This window comes from Triplophysa rosa, linkage group LG6, assembly GCF_024868665.1.
Source record: "Triplophysa rosa linkage group LG6, Trosa_1v2, whole genome shotgun sequence".
NCBI lineage: Eukaryota > Metazoa > Chordata > Actinopteri > Cypriniformes > Nemacheilidae > Triplophysa > Triplophysa rosa.
This window is the reverse complement of record NC_079895.1, coordinates 10,812,424-10,833,128: the sequence shown is the minus strand read 5'-3', so window position 1 is coordinate 10,833,128 and position 20,705 is coordinate 10,812,424. Positions and strand designations below refer to the sequence as shown.

The following is a 20,705-nucleotide window of genomic DNA, read 5'->3' as shown; positions in this document are numbered from 1 at the left end:
GCTGCTGTGGACAGCCTTTTACTTCTTCAATGTTCCAGAGCAGGTAAAAAAGCTGATTAAGGCATATTTTCAGATCTCCAATTCTGTATTACCACACAGGATAGTGCCACCACGTGGCAACAACTGGAGTTTGGCATAATGGCAGGTTGCACAATTTCACCACTGGCTTTCACAATGGCAATGAAAATAATAAACCGGGCATTGTGTTGGGTGGTTGGAGGAGAACGTTTGAAAAATGGGTTGCGCCTACCTCAAATCAGGGCATACATGGATGACATGACAACCATCACAACAACCAAACCTGCATAAAGGGCGAGCCCATACCAACAGCCACAGACAAGCCCATCAAAAGCCGTGGATGGTGATACACCGCAGACCTTAAAGACACCGAACAGCGATCTCTCATGCCCAGCCGCTGGATGAGGTGGGAAGGTAATGAACGGTGCAAAATCACTTGGAGTGAGCTGTGGAGTATGGAAACAAACAGGCTAAGTTTTATCATAAGAGCTACATATAATGTGCTGCCCTCACCAACAAATCTGCATGTTTGGTGTTTACAGGATCCAGCCTGCCACCTATGTGCAGCTCCAGCAAACCTTAAACATGTTCTTGTGGGTTGTAAGAAGAGTTTGACACAGGGGAGAAACACATGGCGCCACAACCAAGTACTAAAGTGCTTGGCTGCAGAAGTAGAAACCAAGAGAGTGGCAGCAAATGCCATCCCCCAAAACGCCCAGGCTAACTCGCTAAAAAGGCAACCCTTTATCGGGAGGGGCAGAAAAAGCAGGCCAAGCCCTCATCAATAGCCAGGGATTGGGAAATGTGAGTTGATTTAAACCATAGAATTGCTCTCCCCTTGGAAACCGCAGCAACCAATCTGCGGCCGGACATGGTTCTGTGGTCCAGCTTCAGTAGGACAGTTATCATAGTTGAGTTGACTGTACCTTGGGAAGAGGCCATTAACGAAGCATTCGAAAGAAAGAATCTCCGGTATGCCAACTTGGCAGCGAAAGCTGAAAATCGGGGATGGACAGTGAAAGTGTTCCCGGTGGCAGTGGGCTGCAGGGGCTTTGTTTCCAATTCCACTACAAGGCTGCTTAAGGAAGTGGGGATTAGAGGACAGGCCCAACGGACGGTAGTCAAAGAACTTGCCACTGTTGCTGAAAGAAGCACCCACTGGCTGTGGTTGAAACGGAAGGACACGATATGGGTTGCCAAATGACCACGTAATAAAAAGGTGTTGTGTGTTGTAATGGTACGCCATATGGGACCGGGGACACTGAGCATGCATTAACGTGCCAGTAAGGCTAGAACAGCCTAAGCCAACGGGTTGGTGCGTATGGTTGCGTTGAGTTTGGTAATGTGTTGTAATGTTATGCCATACGGGACCGGGGGCACTAAGCATGCATTAACGGTGATCCGTGACTCCTCTTCAGGGGAAGCAGTAATGTGAAGCTCGGCAAAACATGTATTTAGGCCGTCATGTGTGTGGTGCGTCATGTCAAAATACATGCCTGCTGCAGACGCGTCGAAAGGGTTTTTAATAAAAGAGACGCTTGCATTTGATAGATACTCTCTTAGTCTCATTTGTAATCAGAGTTAAGTGTTAATGCAGTGTCTTCTGAACGTGAGCGTCTCTTATCATAAACCCTTTTGACGCGTCTGCAGCAGGCACGTATTTTGACATGATGCGTGATGCACATAGGTTCACGTGAAGCACCGAACACGTATTTTGAATTCCTGCTTCCCCTGAAGAGGAGGCACCGATCGCCACTGGTCTAGAGCAGCCTTAGCCAACGAGTTGGCGCATATGGTTGCGTTGATGTTGGTAATGTGTTGTAATGTTATGCCATACGAAACCCGGGGCACTGAGCATGCATTAACAGTGCTAGCGGGGCTAGAACAGCCTTATCCAACGGGTTGGCACATATGGTTGCATTGAGGTGCGATGCGACAGCGCTACCAGCAAAGCAAGTGTTGTTGTGGCCGAAGCCAGTAATCTGGATGAGCTAATTGACACAGGAAGTTGGGTTCAGAGGCCAAGACCAGTGGAGTGTAATCAAGAAATGGCCAGTGGTGTGGAAAGATGAAGCCATTGACTGTGGCTGCGGATGGACACAGCATGGGCTGCCAGATGTAACACATCTGATCAACCTGCGGTGGGCCTCCCTTGGCTGAGGGTGTCTTGTGATAAAGGGCCGAAACACCCAATGAGGCTGAGGTGCACAACTGATGATGTGTCGCATTGTTGGGAACCATACAAAGGGCATTATCAGCAGCACCTCACCAAAAGGCATCCTTCACCCAGGATAATGGATGTGATGAAAGTGGGATCGGAGTGGGAACTCATGAGATGTCTCTCTGATAATAGCAAGGAAAGGCAAGTATAAATATGCTATGTATTTCTATAATCATAGACCCTCCAAACACAGAGGATGCCTACTCGACGAACCCAGTGAAACCTTGGACCTCCTTTCCTCTATTCTTGACTGCTCCCACTGTCATGCATAAGGCGTGAGAAATGTCCTATTGGGCAATTAAACTGTGCTGAAATAGTGGTATTATAACACCTAGTCCTATTAAGCGAATCTGAACAAAGCTTATTTATATATTTTTATTCCATTGTTTAGAAACCATATATCTCCTCACAGGCCACTGATTTCAGAGAAGTTTCCCCCACAGTGTGTGATGGCCTCAAACATAATGACGTGACATTAAAAATTATTATTTTTTCCATTAAGTGTTCCTTCTAACAAAAAAGCACCTCAACCATTTCTAACGATCCCATTCTCTCTGTTGCAAATTTTCCCATTAAAACCTACAGCTGTTTATAGGGGTGTAACGATACTTCGTATTATGATATTTCGCGATGCAAAAATGATACGATGTGCATCGTAGAGAGATGGGGATATTTTACAATATGTTTAATTCTATTCGTTCAGCGGTCAAGACGCTACCTACTCTGCGCCAGCGTGTCACGTGTGCTTATCTCACATATGCGGTAGAAAGAGAAGTCTCTGTGACAAGAGGAAGCGCAAGACACAATCTGTGTCTCCAAGTGGTTTAAAAAGCATCATATTTTCCTTCACAATCGCCGTTAAAACACAGCAAACTTGAAGCGTGACTGCAGGCGAGTCACCCCGAAACTCATTACAAAGGCAGCACAAACGTTTTTAAATGCCAATGTTAATTTATCTGCTAACGTGAGCTGCTGCATAACGTGATATGCAACAAGTAAGCCAAAAAAAAATCGGCTTACTTTAAAAGATCGAATGACATGCTAAAAAACAAGTATGTGATCTGCATGATTGAAGAAATGTAATACAGTTTATGTAATATGTCTTTTTGAAAGATTTTTCTCATTCATTACTGTCTCAAGCAAAGACAGCGCAGCTTCAAAGAAACACGAGCCAATAGCGCTTGAGCGTGAGCTCTGTCAGAGCGTTTCATTGGTTGACTGTACTGAATGAACACGCCCTTCACTGAACGAATGAGTCAGTTGAGTCAAAATGAGACTGATTGAACTGCTACATGTCGTTCATGGTCTAATATTCTCTGTTACAACAATGCATATCCAGTAGGTACTGAACTTTTCTGAAAAATAAAGGTAATGACATGGTTTAATTGAATTCCAAGGTAAAGTAAATTATGTCGAAACAGTTAAATCTTTGTATGGAACATTTATTTACACCAATTAAATGAGTTAATCCAGATAGATTTTAGTAGACTAATATAATGTAGATTTCGTCAACTAAAAATAGACTAAAACTATGATAAATTGGGATGACTAAAACTAAATTGCATTTTAGTCAAAAGACTATGACAAACTAAATCTAAATTTGCTGTCAAAATTGACACTGATCTTAATTCTAATTTCAGTTAAGCCTTAAAATGTTAAAATGCTTTATTAAGTTGTATGTGCAACAAAATAAGTTACTGAAATTGTTGATATTTTGAAAATAAATGTTATTTGAATTTTTAATTTTGTTCAAAATATCGAGATGTGTATCGTATCCTGAACCCAGCATCGAGATATGTACCGAATCGTGAGCTGAGTGTATCGTTACACCCCTAGCTGTTTATCCTTTGCTGCTGTCTTTGTAGCACAATCTGTATTTTTATGAATTTAAGCAAAGCGTGATGAATCACTGAATGATCGCGAGGGCACCAGGCAGGTCAGCTGCGTGTGCGGGACATCTGCATCATGGTGCGCCTGTGGCCTGTACATATACAACAGCACGCAACCCTGTGCTCAAAAGCAACTATTCACTGACAAAAGCTGCCCGAACCATTTCTTTGTCCCATTAATACCACAATCAGTTCTTTCACCGATATCTAGACTTCACACTCGACTACACACACTCATACACTCGCAGTCCGTTTTCATTGCTTGCCCTCGCTCATCTTTTCTCTCTTCGTGTGTAAGCGTGCACTAAATGCGCACGATCAACTGTTTAACCACACATTTTTGGCCCTCTGCCTCAAGAGAGGATGTACAATAGTTCAGATTCACATCATCGGCCGTCTATTTTTGTAGGTCAGCTTCACGCTTCAGATTTTCAGACATGCACGCACACTCGCAAGCACAAAAAACCCACCGCTCCAATCTTTGTTGTCGAAAACCATGTCCGCAGTAATAGACTGTCTGTAAGCACTCAAAAACAAGAAAATGATTCTGTGTTTTTCCACTAACTTCCTCCCTCAGGCGTACAGGCGGTTCCACCAGATAACCCGCCGCAGAGATGTACCGTCGAGGCAGGTTTTTGTAGCAATTATAGAGACGTACGACTGTAACCAGCTCAAAACAAATTGAGGTATGCTGTTATGATTCTCCTGTAACTGCTAGAAGTATCATAACATGAAAACTCTGTTTGCTGGGCATGGGTTAAATTGAGCTATGGACTAAATTGTGCTGTTAATGGTGGTTTTCCATTGAGAATCATTTGCAGTCCTGGACTACAACTTTAATCTGGGAAATCGTCCCTGAGAGCGTAATGCAGTCCTAAAATAAGCTTTAAATGAGTGCTGGAGGAGCAGTGCTGGGTGTTTTAATAGGTTTCAACAAAATGAGGGTTCAGGAATGAAAAAAAGAATAATGTTTGAACTCTTTTCAACTGTACGTGTTGTTTTATAGACCTAGCACGGACGCCGAAGGGGTCAAACCCACAAGGGGCCAATAACATTTTGTTTAAATGTAGACAGAGATGTCGGAACCTAAAATTATTGATGAAAAGACCTTTCCGCTGACAGCTTGGTTTGGTGTCTGTATAAATGTCATTCTCTATCTCTTTCTCAATCTGTGTGTGTGTGTTTTGTGTAGAAAGCAGTAATGGAGGTCAAATGTGCACACATGCACACAACACAAGTTGTTGTGCTCACCGGAAGGTGGGTTTGGAATCCGGCCCAGTGACATAATCGTATAACTTTCTCACACTTTCTCTCTCGACTAAAAAGGCCATGAATTAAAAAAGGAAAATATTTAAAAACGTGTGAGAGTACATACATGGCTGTGCTATAATGAAGCACTTCATCACTGCATTTAACATGGGAATGACCTTCATGGGACGTTTTAATATCACTTTTGTTCGTTTTATAAACTTTATATTTAAGTTGTGGAATGTGGAATGTCGGTGCCACCAGAAACAATTGCACAAGTATCTAGATGTTCATATTTTCAAAACGAAATGTGGGTGGCGCTTCCCTCCGCAAAATTCATCGTCAAGATGGCGAGGTGAATTGATGCGGTTGCTAAGACATGGCAGGAAACAGCACGCTCTTCATAACAGTTTCATGTTAACCCTGAATCTTGTGTAGTTCAATAGAAGCAATAAATGTGACCTTTTGTGCAAATGAACTACAAGGTCAATGGTACAGTTATTTTAATGAATCAGTGTCATAGAAGAACAAAATGTAAGCAAGGTTTCTACATAGCAAAAGCTAAAATAAAATAACCATGAACAAACCTCTTACAGCATTTAGTAATCAAGCATAATGCAAATTTATACACATACTAACACATTTTTGACATTTCAGGTTGTATAAATGAATATTTTTGAGTTGAAACATAATGTACATAAATTAACAATGAACAATAGTAAATATAAACATGAACCTAAATGCTGTAAATCGTTGTTCATGATAAAATGCTTTAATGTTAACAAATTGCGTATGATTATAAACCATTACCAATATTCCAATATCAACTTCCTGCAGCAAAGACCATTAAAGGAAGTGTTCTCACACATACTGATGTATATGAGCACATGCTGTATAGTCCTCACAATGTATTTACCTGTCACGCCCAGGTACGTCGTCCGTCGCACCTGGAACCCTCCAAAAACAAGCTCACAGGTATAGTTGCCGATATCATCCTCTCTCACTTCCTGTATGGACAGCATGTCCGCAGACTGTAACACACTGCTCCTCCACTGCTGCACATTGCATTCCTGCACCACGAAGAGAGAGATGGATAGAGAGAGGGGGACAGAGATGCATTATACTGAACATAAACGCCATCTCAAAATTATGTATTGCTATAATGAAAACACACTGTATCTCACTGTACCTTGTACCACGTTATCTGCGGTTTCTCTCCAGGCTGTATATAATCCTGGATATCAGGACAGGAGATGTCTTTACTCTTGCCCAGTTCTGCTTTCTCACTGTAGCGCAGTTTTGAGTTATAACAACCTGCTGTGTCATTATCAGCAACCAACAGAGTCATAGACACCTTCATACAAAATGTGGAATTCCTGTAACATAAAGATGGAGAATTAACTATAAACCAGGGCTATAGTCAAGCTGTAGTCAAGTCCGCCTTTGTCGAGTCCAAGACTAGGACTAGTTGAGACCGAGTCTAAAGAGGTTCAAGTCCAAGTCTAGTCCAAGTCCAAAGTGGTTCGAGTCCGAGTCAAGACCGAGTCCAAATGAGACGGTCAAGACAGAGACAGAAAAAAGAATCCTCTTCAAGACCACATACTTTAATTGTAATGATCAAAAAGCGGATCAAATTAGGTAATTTTATTTACTTTAGGTACAGCAATTTTCAGTCACAAAGTGCAACTTCAGATTTTCAGTCTTTTTATTGTAGCGTAACATTGACATTCTGGGCTGCCAATGGAAAATGTTCCCATTCCCAGCTTGTTCACTTGTAAGTGTTAACTGTTGCACTTTTGCAACCGCAATTAATGTTGAAAAAATGTAGATGTTTCAACAAACCATCATTATTGTGATCAGTATTTGCTTTAGTTGGGGTGTTGATTCTTGTGATTAAGCATTGGGTTTTCATTGTCTTTTATAAAAGTGTGCTAAAATAAAATTGTTGAGGCAATGAAAACTAAGATTCCTGTGGCTCAGTGGTTAGAGCATGGCGCTAGCAACGCCAAGGTCATGGGTTCAATCCCAGGGGATTGCACATACTCAGATACAATGTATAGAATAATGCAATGTAAGTCGCTTTGGGATAAAAGCGTCTGCCAAATGCATAAAAATGTAAGATCCATTGGGATCAGGTGATAATGATTGTAGTCTTTGTGCAGTTACTTAAATAATTTCTCATGAGTTGAGTGCATTGTGTTATTGATTTATGAGTATTGTCTGATACTACAGCATGAGATTAAAGCAGTGGTATGGTTTATTATACTTCTTTGAATTGACAAAAAAATACACAAACAAAAAACTTTAAATTGGTGAATTAATCAGTCATCATGAATCAGTGTATGAAACTCAACAATAGTGACAATCAACAAAAGAAAGCTTCATGCTGCAAGGCATACTGGGTAACATCATAGTACAAAACTCATTCATGACTCCCAGCATGCATTGCAGTTCACCTGTTTATCTGAATTATGTTGATGATTCTCACCATTGTTGAGGTTTGTATGATGAGTGTTCATGTCAGGAAAACTTTCGGTTTAATTTGGCACAGTATCTTAGCGTTGTGAACCAGAACCCTAAAATGAGTCATCAACTTCATTTAGTATTATTTATCATTATTTTACAGCTTGACACCCATCACAAAAAGTAACCCACTCCAAGAGGAAAGAGAATTAACTTAATGAAAGTCAAGAGTCCAACTAAAGCAAACATATATGCTTCATCAATGGTTTTGTTTGGAAGGAGAAAAAATCATTGGACTCGGCCGAGACCATCTAGAACATTTGGCGAGTCCAATGACCAAGTCCGAGACAAGTCCGAGTGCAGATACCAACGGGTCCAAGACTAGTCCGGGACTACAGAAAAACGTCTCAATTCTGGACTCGAGTCCGAGTCCGGACTCAAGTAGTACAGCACTGCTATAAACCACATGAGAAACCACTATAGAACTTTACTAAGGTCCACTTATCCTTTTTTTGTGCCAGCAAAAGCCCAAATTTATATTCTTTTTTGGGGGTTAAAAAAATCTAAGAAAATGTGACAGTAAATCGTTTCTTCTCTGTGTATGCTATTTTTGCCAGCACATAAAAAACTCTACACAGTGACTACTGTGGAAAGTCTCCTTGTAGTCTCCAAAGTATTTTGAGACAAGGAGTTCCAGGTGCCAAAATGAGACTTTATTGGCCAAGACAACAAAGCCAAGATGCCTGCAGAACACAGCATCACAGCTCTTATTTTTAAACACTTTTAACCAAGTATCTTCTTTAAACTTGTGCCACAATTTTCTTGCGTTCTCTTTTTGGTGGCACATGGACACCTGGTTTATTTTAAAAATGTTTTATTTTCTTTGTCATTGTTTTTGATGATTTAATAATTTATCTACACATTAAAAAAACTTTTATACTTCAAAAAACTCAAATAAAATAACACAAGTTAAAAAAAATTATACTTAAAGTCTGGGTAAAGAGAATTCTGAGAATTGTTTCTAAACACATTGTAGATGTTAGAAATGTATTGCTGAAACACATTACAAAGACTCTTTGTGGAGTTAATCGGTTAAACAGTTTTTCACCAATTCTCTGTTCAGGGTTTTTGGGCAGGGCTAAAACAGTGGATCAATGACGCAATGGAGTGTCCGAGAATGCATGGCCCCTCCCCTATCACTAGAGCGTCTAGCATCAGGCGTCTGCTCAATCACGAACTCAGGGTTTCAAACTCTCACGGACATTAAATTCCTCCCATAAAAATCTTCACATATAGCAGGGGTGGGCAAACTTTTTACCTCGAGGGTCACATCATGTTTTCGAATCCTTGGTAAGGGCCGCATATTATTCGCACATTAAATTAAATCTTTTGAATTTATTCCAAACTGAAATTTGATAAATACTGTAGAGCAGTGGTTCTCAAACTGGGGGCCGTGGCCCCCTGGGGGGCCCCAAGATGGATCCAGGGGGCCACAGATTTTGTGGCATTTTATGAAATTTATCATAGATTTTATGCAATCAAACATCAGAAAAATGACACCACCAACCAAACGAATTGAGGTTCCAGCATTGTATAACTGAATGTTTTTGGTTTAATTAAAATTCTAAGTTTAAGATTATACGTCTTTATATGGGGGGCCACAAAGCGATGCACGTAACACAAAGGGGGCCTTACAACGAAAAAGTTTGAGAACCACTGCTGTATGTACATGCAATTCCTTTTACCCTGTGTTTTAAACTTTTATATTAAAAAAAATGGCAAAAAATTTGCGCACTGTCATTTAAGACACATTATTATAATAATTTACAGTATATATAATTTTTTATTCTTGACATTTTCAAATATTCCTCTAATTCAGGGGCGTGCAATTAATCCCAAGGGGCCACATGAGAAATGGGACTGTAGTGGAGGGCTGAACCAAAAGGGTAAACTTAAAACTCCGTTTTTAATAAAATTCAAAAATCTCAGGGGACTCAGGTTGAGCGATGCGAGTGGGTGTGGCTTCAGCACCAACAGCAGACACGCCCCCAGCGTTTGAGAGCAGAGTCCTGCTTATTTTTCCAAGATTTTGATAACTTATTTTATTTACTTGGGTGTTTTTTTCTCCATTCAAATTTGGCTGGGTGGTCAATAACACACTTTTCTGTTGTGTGACAAACTCAGAACACATATTTTAATGTCACTTTACCCGGACTTTAATTCTATATGCAATTAATACAGTAACGGCTCTACGGAAGTCTGAAATGCATGTTTCTTGATAAACCAAAGGTCAGGGTCTTTAAGTATATTATTGTCAAACAATTCTACAAAATATACTGTATATGTAAATAAAATACACTATATAAGAAACATACAGACTAAAATACACACTCTGTAATACTAATGCAATGCAATATGCACATTCACAATAATGTATCTCAATTTTAAGGAGTATAGAGTTTGCTTTGTCCAAAGGCTTTGAGTGTAATAGCTGCTGATAAGATTGGTCGAAATTTGACCTTTTCAATGTAATGACCTCACACCTCCTACCGGGTTACCATGGTTACAGAGTGCTTGGGGCGGCAACCTGCAATGCGCTTGCCTTTTGTAAAATACATAAACAAAACTGCAAAAATAACCTCAACGCTTTCTCTCTTTGTGCCCTATTTATGGCAAATGTTTTAAACTTTTGTTAGGATTATTTATGTTTTTACACTGTCATTATTTCCAGTTGTGCATATGTCAGCATGAGTTTGCTTTATCTCTTCACAAACCCATGAAGATACTAAAAATATCTGTTATACCATACCAGCATGATGCTAAAAACGAATGTTTATATAGTTTAATCATTTCAAAGCTAAAACAACAACAGCTCTATATCCTGTTGCTAACCTAAAAAACAGATTTTAATAACTCTGTTCCAGAAATGACTGTGCTTTCTTTGCCTTCTACTGCCTTCATAGGCAGGCTTCTCATAACTCAAATGAAATCTCATAAGTGACAGATTTGAAACGCTCTACAGGCAGTAACTCTGGGCACTTCACATGAAGGGTTACAAAAGCCCCACAATTGATTCTTGAGGGTTTTTGTTGGTTATCTTCCTCAGTAAGCCTCTGCCGGCAGATGCCGCAACAACGGTGTGTTTAGTATTATGTGGCCCAAAACATTTTCCTTTAAACATTTTCATTTAAAAAAAGGCTGTGTATTCTAAATACATTTTTTGCATAATATAAAATATATTGTAACAGTAGATTTCACACCAGCACCTGATTTTTGGAGGAGTCTCATGTTAACATGTTGCTAAGCAAATAATGTTGTGTACGCGATGTTGTGTATTATCAGGCATCATTTTCTAACACTGTGTCTACACCGGACGCGACCGACATGACGCGACACGATAAAAGACATTAGAATCCATTATAATTTTACATTTTGACCACACTGGAAGCGACGCGGCACGACAAACACATTAAAGTGACCCTAACACACACGGTTTCTGCCAATCTCATATTAATCTTGAGTACCTATAGAGTAGTATTGCATACTTCGTATCTTTGAAGAGTATTTAGTTTGATCACATTTATAAAAGATAGATACAGCTGTACGATTATTTCCGAAAGCATACGGCGCGTGCGGGGGGGAGGGGTAGGGTGAACTAAAGCACGTGCACACCCATTGCAAACAAAACACAGACACCAGTTTCACTCACCACATGCGGTTCATGTCCGGCATCTTTTAGCGCTGGGACGGCTCCATACATCAGTTTCAAACGATCTCCAAATCCAGCATTATATCCACCGTTTATATAACATTCATCACCCAAATGCAGTGAACAAACAAACACCTGAACTTCACAAACGTATGCTCTCTCTCTCTCCTGCACATAAGTGAAAGTGACGTCTGCGCATGCTCCTTCTCCTGCTCTCCTTGTTGCCACGTGGGCGTGCCGCGTGCTTTTCCGGGAGAATTGTCCAATAAGGGACTAAGAAAAATTGTTACGAAACAGTTTTATATGTAGAAAAAAAACTTTACGAAACCTGTACGATCGCAAGGGGAGTGTATCGAGCACAGAAATACTGCTTAAATGCCCAACTCGTTTTTTGACAAGTTGACCATGTTAAGCATGAGAAGACAGCACGTTTAACATTGTAAAGATGTCAGAATGCATGACACACCGTTGCACCACCCCTTTAAGAACAAGAAGGTTGTCGCGTCGCACCTGTCACGTCCTGTGTAGACACGGTGTTAATTAGACTGAACTACTTTTAAAAAATTATGAATTAATACTATATTGAGTATCTGTACATACATATAAAATTACATTCTTTCAATATTGGATATTGAATAAATCCTTGCACTAAAATTGTTGCAATACATTCTGGAAAGAATGTGATGTGATGCTGACTTTAATTTTGGCCGACAGAATGTATCTGCATTATAATCGGTGGTTAAAAACGGTTTCTGTGAACACCTTGCCGGAACCTATGAGGTCTCAAAATGCTAGGTAAGCATCTCAGTAGATTTTAAGAATACAGTATGTGTCTCATTTTATTTCTGTACTCGCTTTTTTACAGTGCAAGGTGTCAAAAAAATCAGCGCATGGTGAAACTTTGTATTTGTCCTGAGGGAATGCTACGAATTAAGGCAGCAGAGTATTTAAAATTCACTCCCTTTCTCTCCACCTGTCTTTCGTTCCGTCTGTCTTTCAAGCACACACACACACGCACACGCACACACACACACACACACACACACGCACAGTGACATTATGTGATGCAAAACTGAATATGATGAGTAGATTATGTGCTTTGACCTCAAGTCGGTTGAAACCTGAGCAAATGAGGACCCTGGAGAATTTCTTGACTGTTTAATATGTGTGACAGTGGCCTGCGGCATTATGGGAGAGTGCCGGAGTGTCAGTACTTGATTGATGGATGACAGAACGTTTCACTGTCCTCTGCCGTCTCTTACACATTTCATTTCCAGTTTTACTGTCCATGAGAAGACTCGGATGCAAACACACAATCACAATACACGAAGCTGCTAACACACACGCTCATTTTACCCAGCATGCAACTTATCTTGAAGGCTTTTGAAAGACAATCAAAAAGATCAAAGGAAGAAGTTAACCATGTTCCGTAATCCAGCTAATGTCCGAGAGGCAGAGTGTGTGCTTGTGTCTCTCTGTGGATTTGCATATCTAAGCATGCGAGTGTTCCCGCATGCACGTGTGTGTGTGTGTGTGTGTTTGTGTGTGTGTGTGTGTGTGTGTGTTTGTGTGTGTATGCGGCTCTCTCTCACCTCAGAACGCAGGAGTAAAGACCGGCGTCCTGCAGCTCGGCTGGTCGAAACCAGATGGCGTCTTCCTCTTTGCTCATGCGTACCCCGTCAAAAGAGATGGGTTCTTCGAAGTCACCATGACCCAAACCAGAACTCCGGTACCACATGAGGCTTAGTCCAATGCTCTGTGCTTGGGTGTAGTTGGCTCTGATGTAACCATAAAACAGAGCACACTTTATCCGCACCGGCTCCCCGTGTAACACCCGGTATTTAAGATAGTCCACGGACCAATCGGTGCAGCCGTCCACTGCAGACAGACAGAAAGAGGTATTAGTCTCCTTAACTTTAGAATTTATTAAACTGTCCTTTTTTAAACAAGCGACACTACAAGCCACTGTGCAAAATGTCTAACATTTTATACATTTTATGTATAATTTCATTTTGAGGGGAATCACTCCTTGATGGCACTTTTTTTGTTTGTATTTGATCGGCCTTATTTAATCCATAAACACATTTTACTTTTACAGAGCTCATCAGATCCTGTAGGTTCAATAAACAATCGTTAATTTATCCCAGTGGAGCACAAAGCTTTAGATGCAAACACACACATACTGTAAGCCGCTGTGATAAAGGCAAATTCTGATCTATTGAAATGCAGATTTTTCAACAGAAAATCTTATAATTATTGAGATGTTAAGTCAACATGAGTCACAGCTCATTTTAAAGCTCGGTTGCTATAGAGAGGTTAACCCCTGCAAGTAATTATACGCTGACAACTTGTGTTTCATTGTTGTAATTAACTGTATATATTAAGTATATACGTGTGTTGGAGATGGTTGTGCGCATGTGTGTGTGTGTGTGTGTGTACTCAAGAGATGACACGAGCTTGTAATAAAAGCAGTTAATTGCTTTTTGAAACTCTGGAGATGAAGAATATAAAGCGTTTCAAATCTGATGGGATAGTCAAATGAGTGACTGCAGTGCAAGATACAAAAAAAAGAAAAATGTAAATGGGCCCCACAATTTTAAATAATGTGTGTAATGTGGGTGTCCCTTACAAAACCAGTATTTTATTTAGCCCGTGTTCATAAGATAATGTGACATGACATTTGTGGCCTTTAAGTGACAACGAAGAACATCTTGATCTAAAAAAGAATTCAAAGGTCAGACAGCAAGTGTGTGCAATTCACAGGTTAAAATGAACTAACTACAACCCTTAAAGGGATAGTTCACCCCAAAATGAAAATTCTGTCATTATTGCCTTGTCATTTCAAAGCTGTATGACATTTCAAAGCTGTGTAACACAAAAGAAGATATTTTGAAACCAAACAACGCAGTACCCATTCACTTCTTTTGTAAACCAATGCAAGTCATACAGGTTTGAAATGACAAGAGGGTGAGTAAATAATGAAAAGTTTTCATTTTTGGGTGAACTATCCCCTTAATCCATCCTCAGTTTCCTTTTTTCTGTTTCAAGGGTGAATTGTGACCCGAACATTCATGGACACTTTGTGTGACCGTTGCCAAACAAACACATTTGTAATGCTAGTGGTGAGACTATGATAGAGCATAAATGTGTATTATACAGCGTAACATCCCCTAAATGAAGCTTTTTTTTATTAAACATAGTCCTTTCTGTTGCTGCTTGACTGCACTGGCCTTGACCAACTTCACAAGCAGCTAAATCCGTCTTTGTAATAACTTCCCAATTGTGTTCAAATTAAGTGAAACCCATTACAGAACACTTTCTTCCTGCTGTGGAGGACAGAACGTCCACTCATTATTCCGCCTATGCTAAAAGGTATGATAATAAATAGTGTACACTGTGCAGAAATGCTTACTGACACGCTGCTCATTTTTGTTGCGACCCTCAAGAGTTTTTGTTAACATCACACAAGACTGGGACGATTGTCACTTATGAAAACGCTGAGGCAATAGATGGTAATTTGCTGAATCTTTTACATAAATAAGATAAAGTGAATAACATTTATTTGATGACACATGCAAAATGGGACAATTTTCAGCAGAATGTGCCAAATAAATTACATTTAATATGACAATTACATCACCCCTCTTTCATTTCTCCATCTCACTGTTTTCCTGCTGTTTTGTCTTACATCTGTCTTGCATCAGGGTGGTGTAACACTACTGACTGAAATGATGCCTCTAAACCCTGTTAACCTCTTCAACCGTTATCACATCATGTTCTCTATCAGTGCCCTGTTCTCCTGCTCTGCCGCTGTCCATGGTGCTGAGGTCTGAAATCTAGGAGATGTTACCATTCTTTACTCACACAAAGGAATTTTTTGGTTAATCAAGTAATAAAGCGTGGATTGACGTGGAAGCTAAAAAAAAAGCAAACGCTAAAAAAGCAAAAAAAAGTAAAAAAGCATGTAGTATGACCAGAGATTATTTTTATTTTTACAAACTTTATTTTAATTATTACAAAAATCGTAACTGAAAAAACTGTAAATGTGATGCTATCTGGGAAAAACCCATCAGATGTCGCGCTGGGACGTTTTCAAGAATATAAAAAATAGCTTGAAAGTCAATTTTTGGTCAAAATTGGGTTTTTATTCAATTATTATTCTATAACATCTTGTCTATCATCTCTGAAAATAGCTCTCCAACACCATTTTCATATTAACGCTAAGCATTACTTTTACTTTATTCAAACGGTTTTCATACAGTATTTTTGATATATTTCAACACTAGGAAATGTTTTTATATTAAATTGTTAATAAAGTATGTAAAGGGACTTTTGCTTGTGATAATTGACTGTTGTGCTTTTATTTTCATCGCTCAACTTTAAACCTGTTTTTATTCTGTTTCTGAAAATCAAAGCGATCAGCCGACTTCGGATAACCATAACTAAAGTTACATACAAGGTATGAACATAATAAGAGTAGTTTTGGAAAATGCTTGAACCCAGCTTTCTTATGGTATCAAAATCTGTAATATGTAAAATTTCACCATGTGTTGAGTTTTCCCAGATCGCATCACAAATGCTAAAAAGATTATTAAGATAAAATAAAATAAAATTAAAAAAGTATGAACTGAAACAGCAATGCGGTCTTGAAGCGTGCATGCCCAGTGGTAGCTGTATCCCTTCTAGCCATAACCCAGCATTTTGGGGAGCAGAAAAAGCAAACTATTGGAAAAATATGACATCACCAAAGAGACACTGCCAATCACTGGCCTGGCATGCATAATGACACATTTTTTTTTGTCGTTTTTGCAAATCCGTGTAAACAGAGATAGATGTCTGTATGCGAAACGTTTAAAAAAAAACTTTTCAATTTTTTAGTATATTTGTTGTCATATACAAAAGTGCACGTTTAGAGTGAATGCTAATGAAAACCAAAGTGAATGGAAAGGACAAATTGAAAAGAAAATCGAAATAAAACCTAAATTCAAAAGTATAACAACCTTGTTTCTAGGGGGCCGTTATGCATCGCACTAATAACGCAGTCAAAGACAGATGAGGCAATACGCCCTTTTCACATGACGTCACGCATCTTCCGTGCTGCCGCGAAGCAGTGTATCATTACTTCCGTTAGCACTCCAGTTCATAAGGTGGCGGTAATGCACCTATAAGCTGATTTGCCAACCGCCAGTACAGTAAAACTCAAGAAGAAGAAGTTACGTCCACTAGCGCCTCAGAATGGAGTTTACCAAGTGGCTTGCACATGTGCCACAAATACGTCTAGATGATGTACAACGTCTTGCAGACAAATTTTCGCTAACAACAAGATCAAAGCTAGAGAAAGGATACAAATTCTTCGTTGAACAGTACCTGTTTGATTATGAGGGTAAGTGTTTTGTTTTGTTTTCTTTTTGTGTTAGCGAAGGTGCTAGGTTAAGTACTTGAATGCGTGTTCTGTCAGTTTTTTTTCTCACTGTTGTTAAATTCCAGCGCGACAGCAAAACGGAAGTTCTTCTTCTTCTTCTTCTTCTTCTTGTTTGTTGCAAGACGGATGTTATGATACACTGCTTTGCAAAAGGCGGAAGTTAAGTGACGTCATTGTGAAAAGGGCGTATTACACAGTCAGTCATATTAAAGCTGAACTCACTGACCCAATAAACTCCAACACATGCACATACACCACAGCCTGTGGCTCTCAAACACACACATGAAAACACGCGTTGGTTGGCTGCACATTATGCAATGATTTCTAGATGTATGAGGGCAGGGATACACGAGATACATACAGACAAGTCTCTACTCTAATATCAGGTGCGATTTACATGGCACCCCACTGCTCTAGGAAACTCTGACCTTTTTATGCAAGCAAAAAAAAAAGAAGAGACGGTAAAAGCAAAAGGAAATAGAGATGTTTCATCTTTATCTCCAGCAAAGAATCCTACATTTCTTTGCCCAAGCGATGCTAACAAGCTAAGCTTCCCTGAGGCATTCTGGGTAACAGATAAAAGAAACCAAATGGAATCATGCTGGAATCAACTGCATTATTTTTTCACTTCCACCTTCTACATCTCTCTCTCCGAACGCTCGCATCACTCACGCACCTGAAACCCTGAACCCCTAATGCCTCTTTCTCCTCCTTTCCCTTCTCAAATGTATCCCATCATGCTCTGCTCCTCTGCATGTACATGCTTCTCTCCCCTCTGCATTCCCCGGTCTCTTTTCATCCTCTCATCTACCCCCACCCCATCTATCTAGCTTGTTTTTCACTGCTAAATGAACGATAACGAGGTCGGTTGTCTCTGGGGTGAGGTCCCTTATGTAAGCCTATAAAACATTCACATGTTCTCAATCCTGCGCAACCTACTGCACTAAAATAGTCGGGAAAACCAGGAGCTTGAGAAAATGAACGAGAAGTTGATTGAGCATGCTCTCGCTTTCCCATTGTGTAAGATAAAACAACCAGCTTGCAAATCATTAAGATTTTGGATGCTTTTCATGCAAATTGCATCTAAACCAATCCACACACACACAATTCTATCTCAGGTCTCTGTAGCGGTGCACTTTCATCCTTCTAAGCCATGTATCACAGGAGTACGTTCACACTGCAGCTGAATGTGGCCCAAATCTGTTTCCTCCCTTCACAAGTGACAGATCTTTCAGGATGACAATGTGAATAGCTAAACACACCGAATCCGACATATAATTCCCATTTTAATATGGGGAAATAGATTGTGTAACACGATGTTACTTCAGTATGAACAGTCCGATTGGAATTTGTGCTTTGTATCTAACTCAACATTCATCATCACTAAGCACAATGACATGAAAAATTAGGAGGCACGATAGGATAACGTCAAGCTATCACATTCATAACCAGACGAAAACAGACAGACTGATTACAAAGTAAACAACTCACCCATTTAGACACTTTCAGGCACATAAATCATAATAGAATGGAGCTTAAAAGGATGAAACTTGAAAGGTATTCAGCAAAGATTGGTGAAATTAAGCTCTACGCCATCATTAGCTGACTAAAGCAACCGGCTACTGATAGTAGGGCTGAAACGATTCCTCAAGTTACTCATGTAATTCGATTACAAAAAATCAGAGGCAATTTTTGTTGCCTCGAAGCTTTGTTTAATCCATTTAACTACAGTACACACGGAGAACTGCGTTTCCCCACGGACCGTTATTACTAACGCACAGCCCGCTAAACTCTGTTCATGTTACAGGGCTCTCAAGTCTCTCGCATTTACCGTGAGACACACGCATTTTAGTCTTTTCACACGCTCACACGTATTTCTCATGCTGATAAATAAGTGATAGCTTATTGAAATGGTGAACTGCTATTTTACTTAGTTTTAGTCTGTTTTGCGAGTGAAACTTGTTGTCCGGCTGCATTGAGTCTATAAAACTAGATGCGGACTAGTGGATGCCGAATCCTGTTATTTACACATGTCATCTGGCTATTCTGCGTGTCTGAGTGAATGAACTGCAGTTTAACGTGCTACATGCGTGATGCTCATGAATTTGTCTGCGTCTGCGCTGTATGAGGACATGAACACATGGACTTCATCTGCAGAGTTGCTCTAAGAGTTTATTTCATGAACATTTTATGGTTTGAGTGAAGAAACAGACATACTAAAAAAAATCGTCTTCAGACAACCTGCCAAAATAAAAGTCCGGTTAACTTGGTATTTTATGTGGACAAATATATTACTATTTGATAGTAAAAAAAAAACTAATTTAGATAAACTAAATTCAAAGTTAGTTGTATACCTTTCTATTTTTATTAATGTTTCTTATTTATACATTTGTTTTATATTGCATTTTGAATGTAATATGGCAATGTAATGTATTAAATGGGTTAACTTTTCACAGATATTAATGTATGCAATTTCAGCAATAAAAAATATTTTTTCTAAAAAGGAAACAACTTAGTTGTTCATTTTAAGAGACCTGTATTATTTTCTCTTGTATATTTAGTATTTCTCTTTAATAAAGAAATTATTTATTATCCGAATACCTGATTAATCGATGGAAAATCAGTAGAATACTCAATTACTAAAATAATCGATAGCTGCAGCCCTAACTGATAGCAAATAGAAAATTGTCGTTTTGCCTAGCTGTGATATAAACTGAAACCAACTGGCTATTAAAAGTACAATCTCCAAGATATTTTCTTTTAATAGGGCATGTCAACATAGAAGAGAAAATTGTGTGTGTTGAAGCAATTCTCGAGGTTTTAAAGGCAGTAAAGGAAAAGGCTGCTCTGAAACCATTCAAACGTTTGAGGGAGGTTGAATTACGGTCCTGGCTTTAAGACGGATATTAGAATTCTGGTCCGGTTGAGTTTTTGCTTGTCTAAAGGGTCATTAGTAAAATGAGCCGTTTGTGATGAGGAATTTACACATTAAAACGCTTTGTTTTTTAATATGAAATTGAATACAAAGAGATTAGCACATGCCTCGCTGTGCACTTACTAAGAGGGTTTTATTGGTTTGTGTCTGTCCCTTAAGTAAGACACTAATGATCACTTGACAGTTTGAGACACTGACTGTCTTGAGCAATCAAATGTGTGTGTCTGTGTATGCATATGCGAGCTAATCACACAAAACTCAGGTTTACATGGCTTGAAGCTGCTGTTAAAAGGTTGTTTAGGAGAAAGACTGAGAGGCTGTGCTCAGTGATCCCACCATTTGGGAGTGTCACTGGCCAAGATTACCACTAATCCACCATGATCCAATGCCTCGAGACACACAGCAACAACAATAACCTCTCTCTCTATAACATCTCATCAAATACACAGCGACAACCATACAGATACACAGCAAGATCTCTCTACAATACACCTGAACAGATACTCAACGACAATAACCCTTGCTCTACAATACACCTCAACAGATACACAACAACAGTAACATCTCTCTACAATACACCTCAACAACAACAATAACCCTCTATCTACAAAACACAACAACGATAACATCTCTCTACATAACATCTCCACAGATACACAACAACAACCCTCTCTCTACAATACACCTGGGGCCCGTTTCAATAAGGAGGTTCAACCAGCACCAAGTTAAAATGTGAACACTGACTTGATTTACACAGAGATGCGAAACTTTGAGTTTTTGGTTTCAGAACAGCTGATTTG

The 20,705-nt window shown here is 39.5% G+C and overlaps 1 protein-coding gene across 4 annotated transcripts in view; it reads right to left on the bottom strand.

Annotated features, from left to right (window-relative positions):
• il1rapl1a (interleukin 1 receptor accessory protein-like 1a) overlaps positions 1 to 20,705 on the bottom strand; it is a 93,116-nt gene that overhangs the window by 43,022 nt on the left and 29,389 nt on the right. For all 4 annotated transcript variants that reach the window (XM_057336132.1, XM_057336131.1, XM_057336135.1 and 1 more), the window contains exons 3-5: positions 13,141 to 13,426; positions 6,566 to 6,752; positions 6,293 to 6,446 (exon numbers count right to left, since the gene is read on the bottom strand). In XM_057336132.1, the coding sequence (XP_057192115.1) occupies positions 6,293 to 6,446; positions 6,566 to 6,752; positions 13,141 to 13,426 (627 nt within the window). The remainder of the gene's footprint in view (positions 1 to 6,292; positions 6,447 to 6,565; positions 6,753 to 13,140; positions 13,427 to 20,705) is intronic.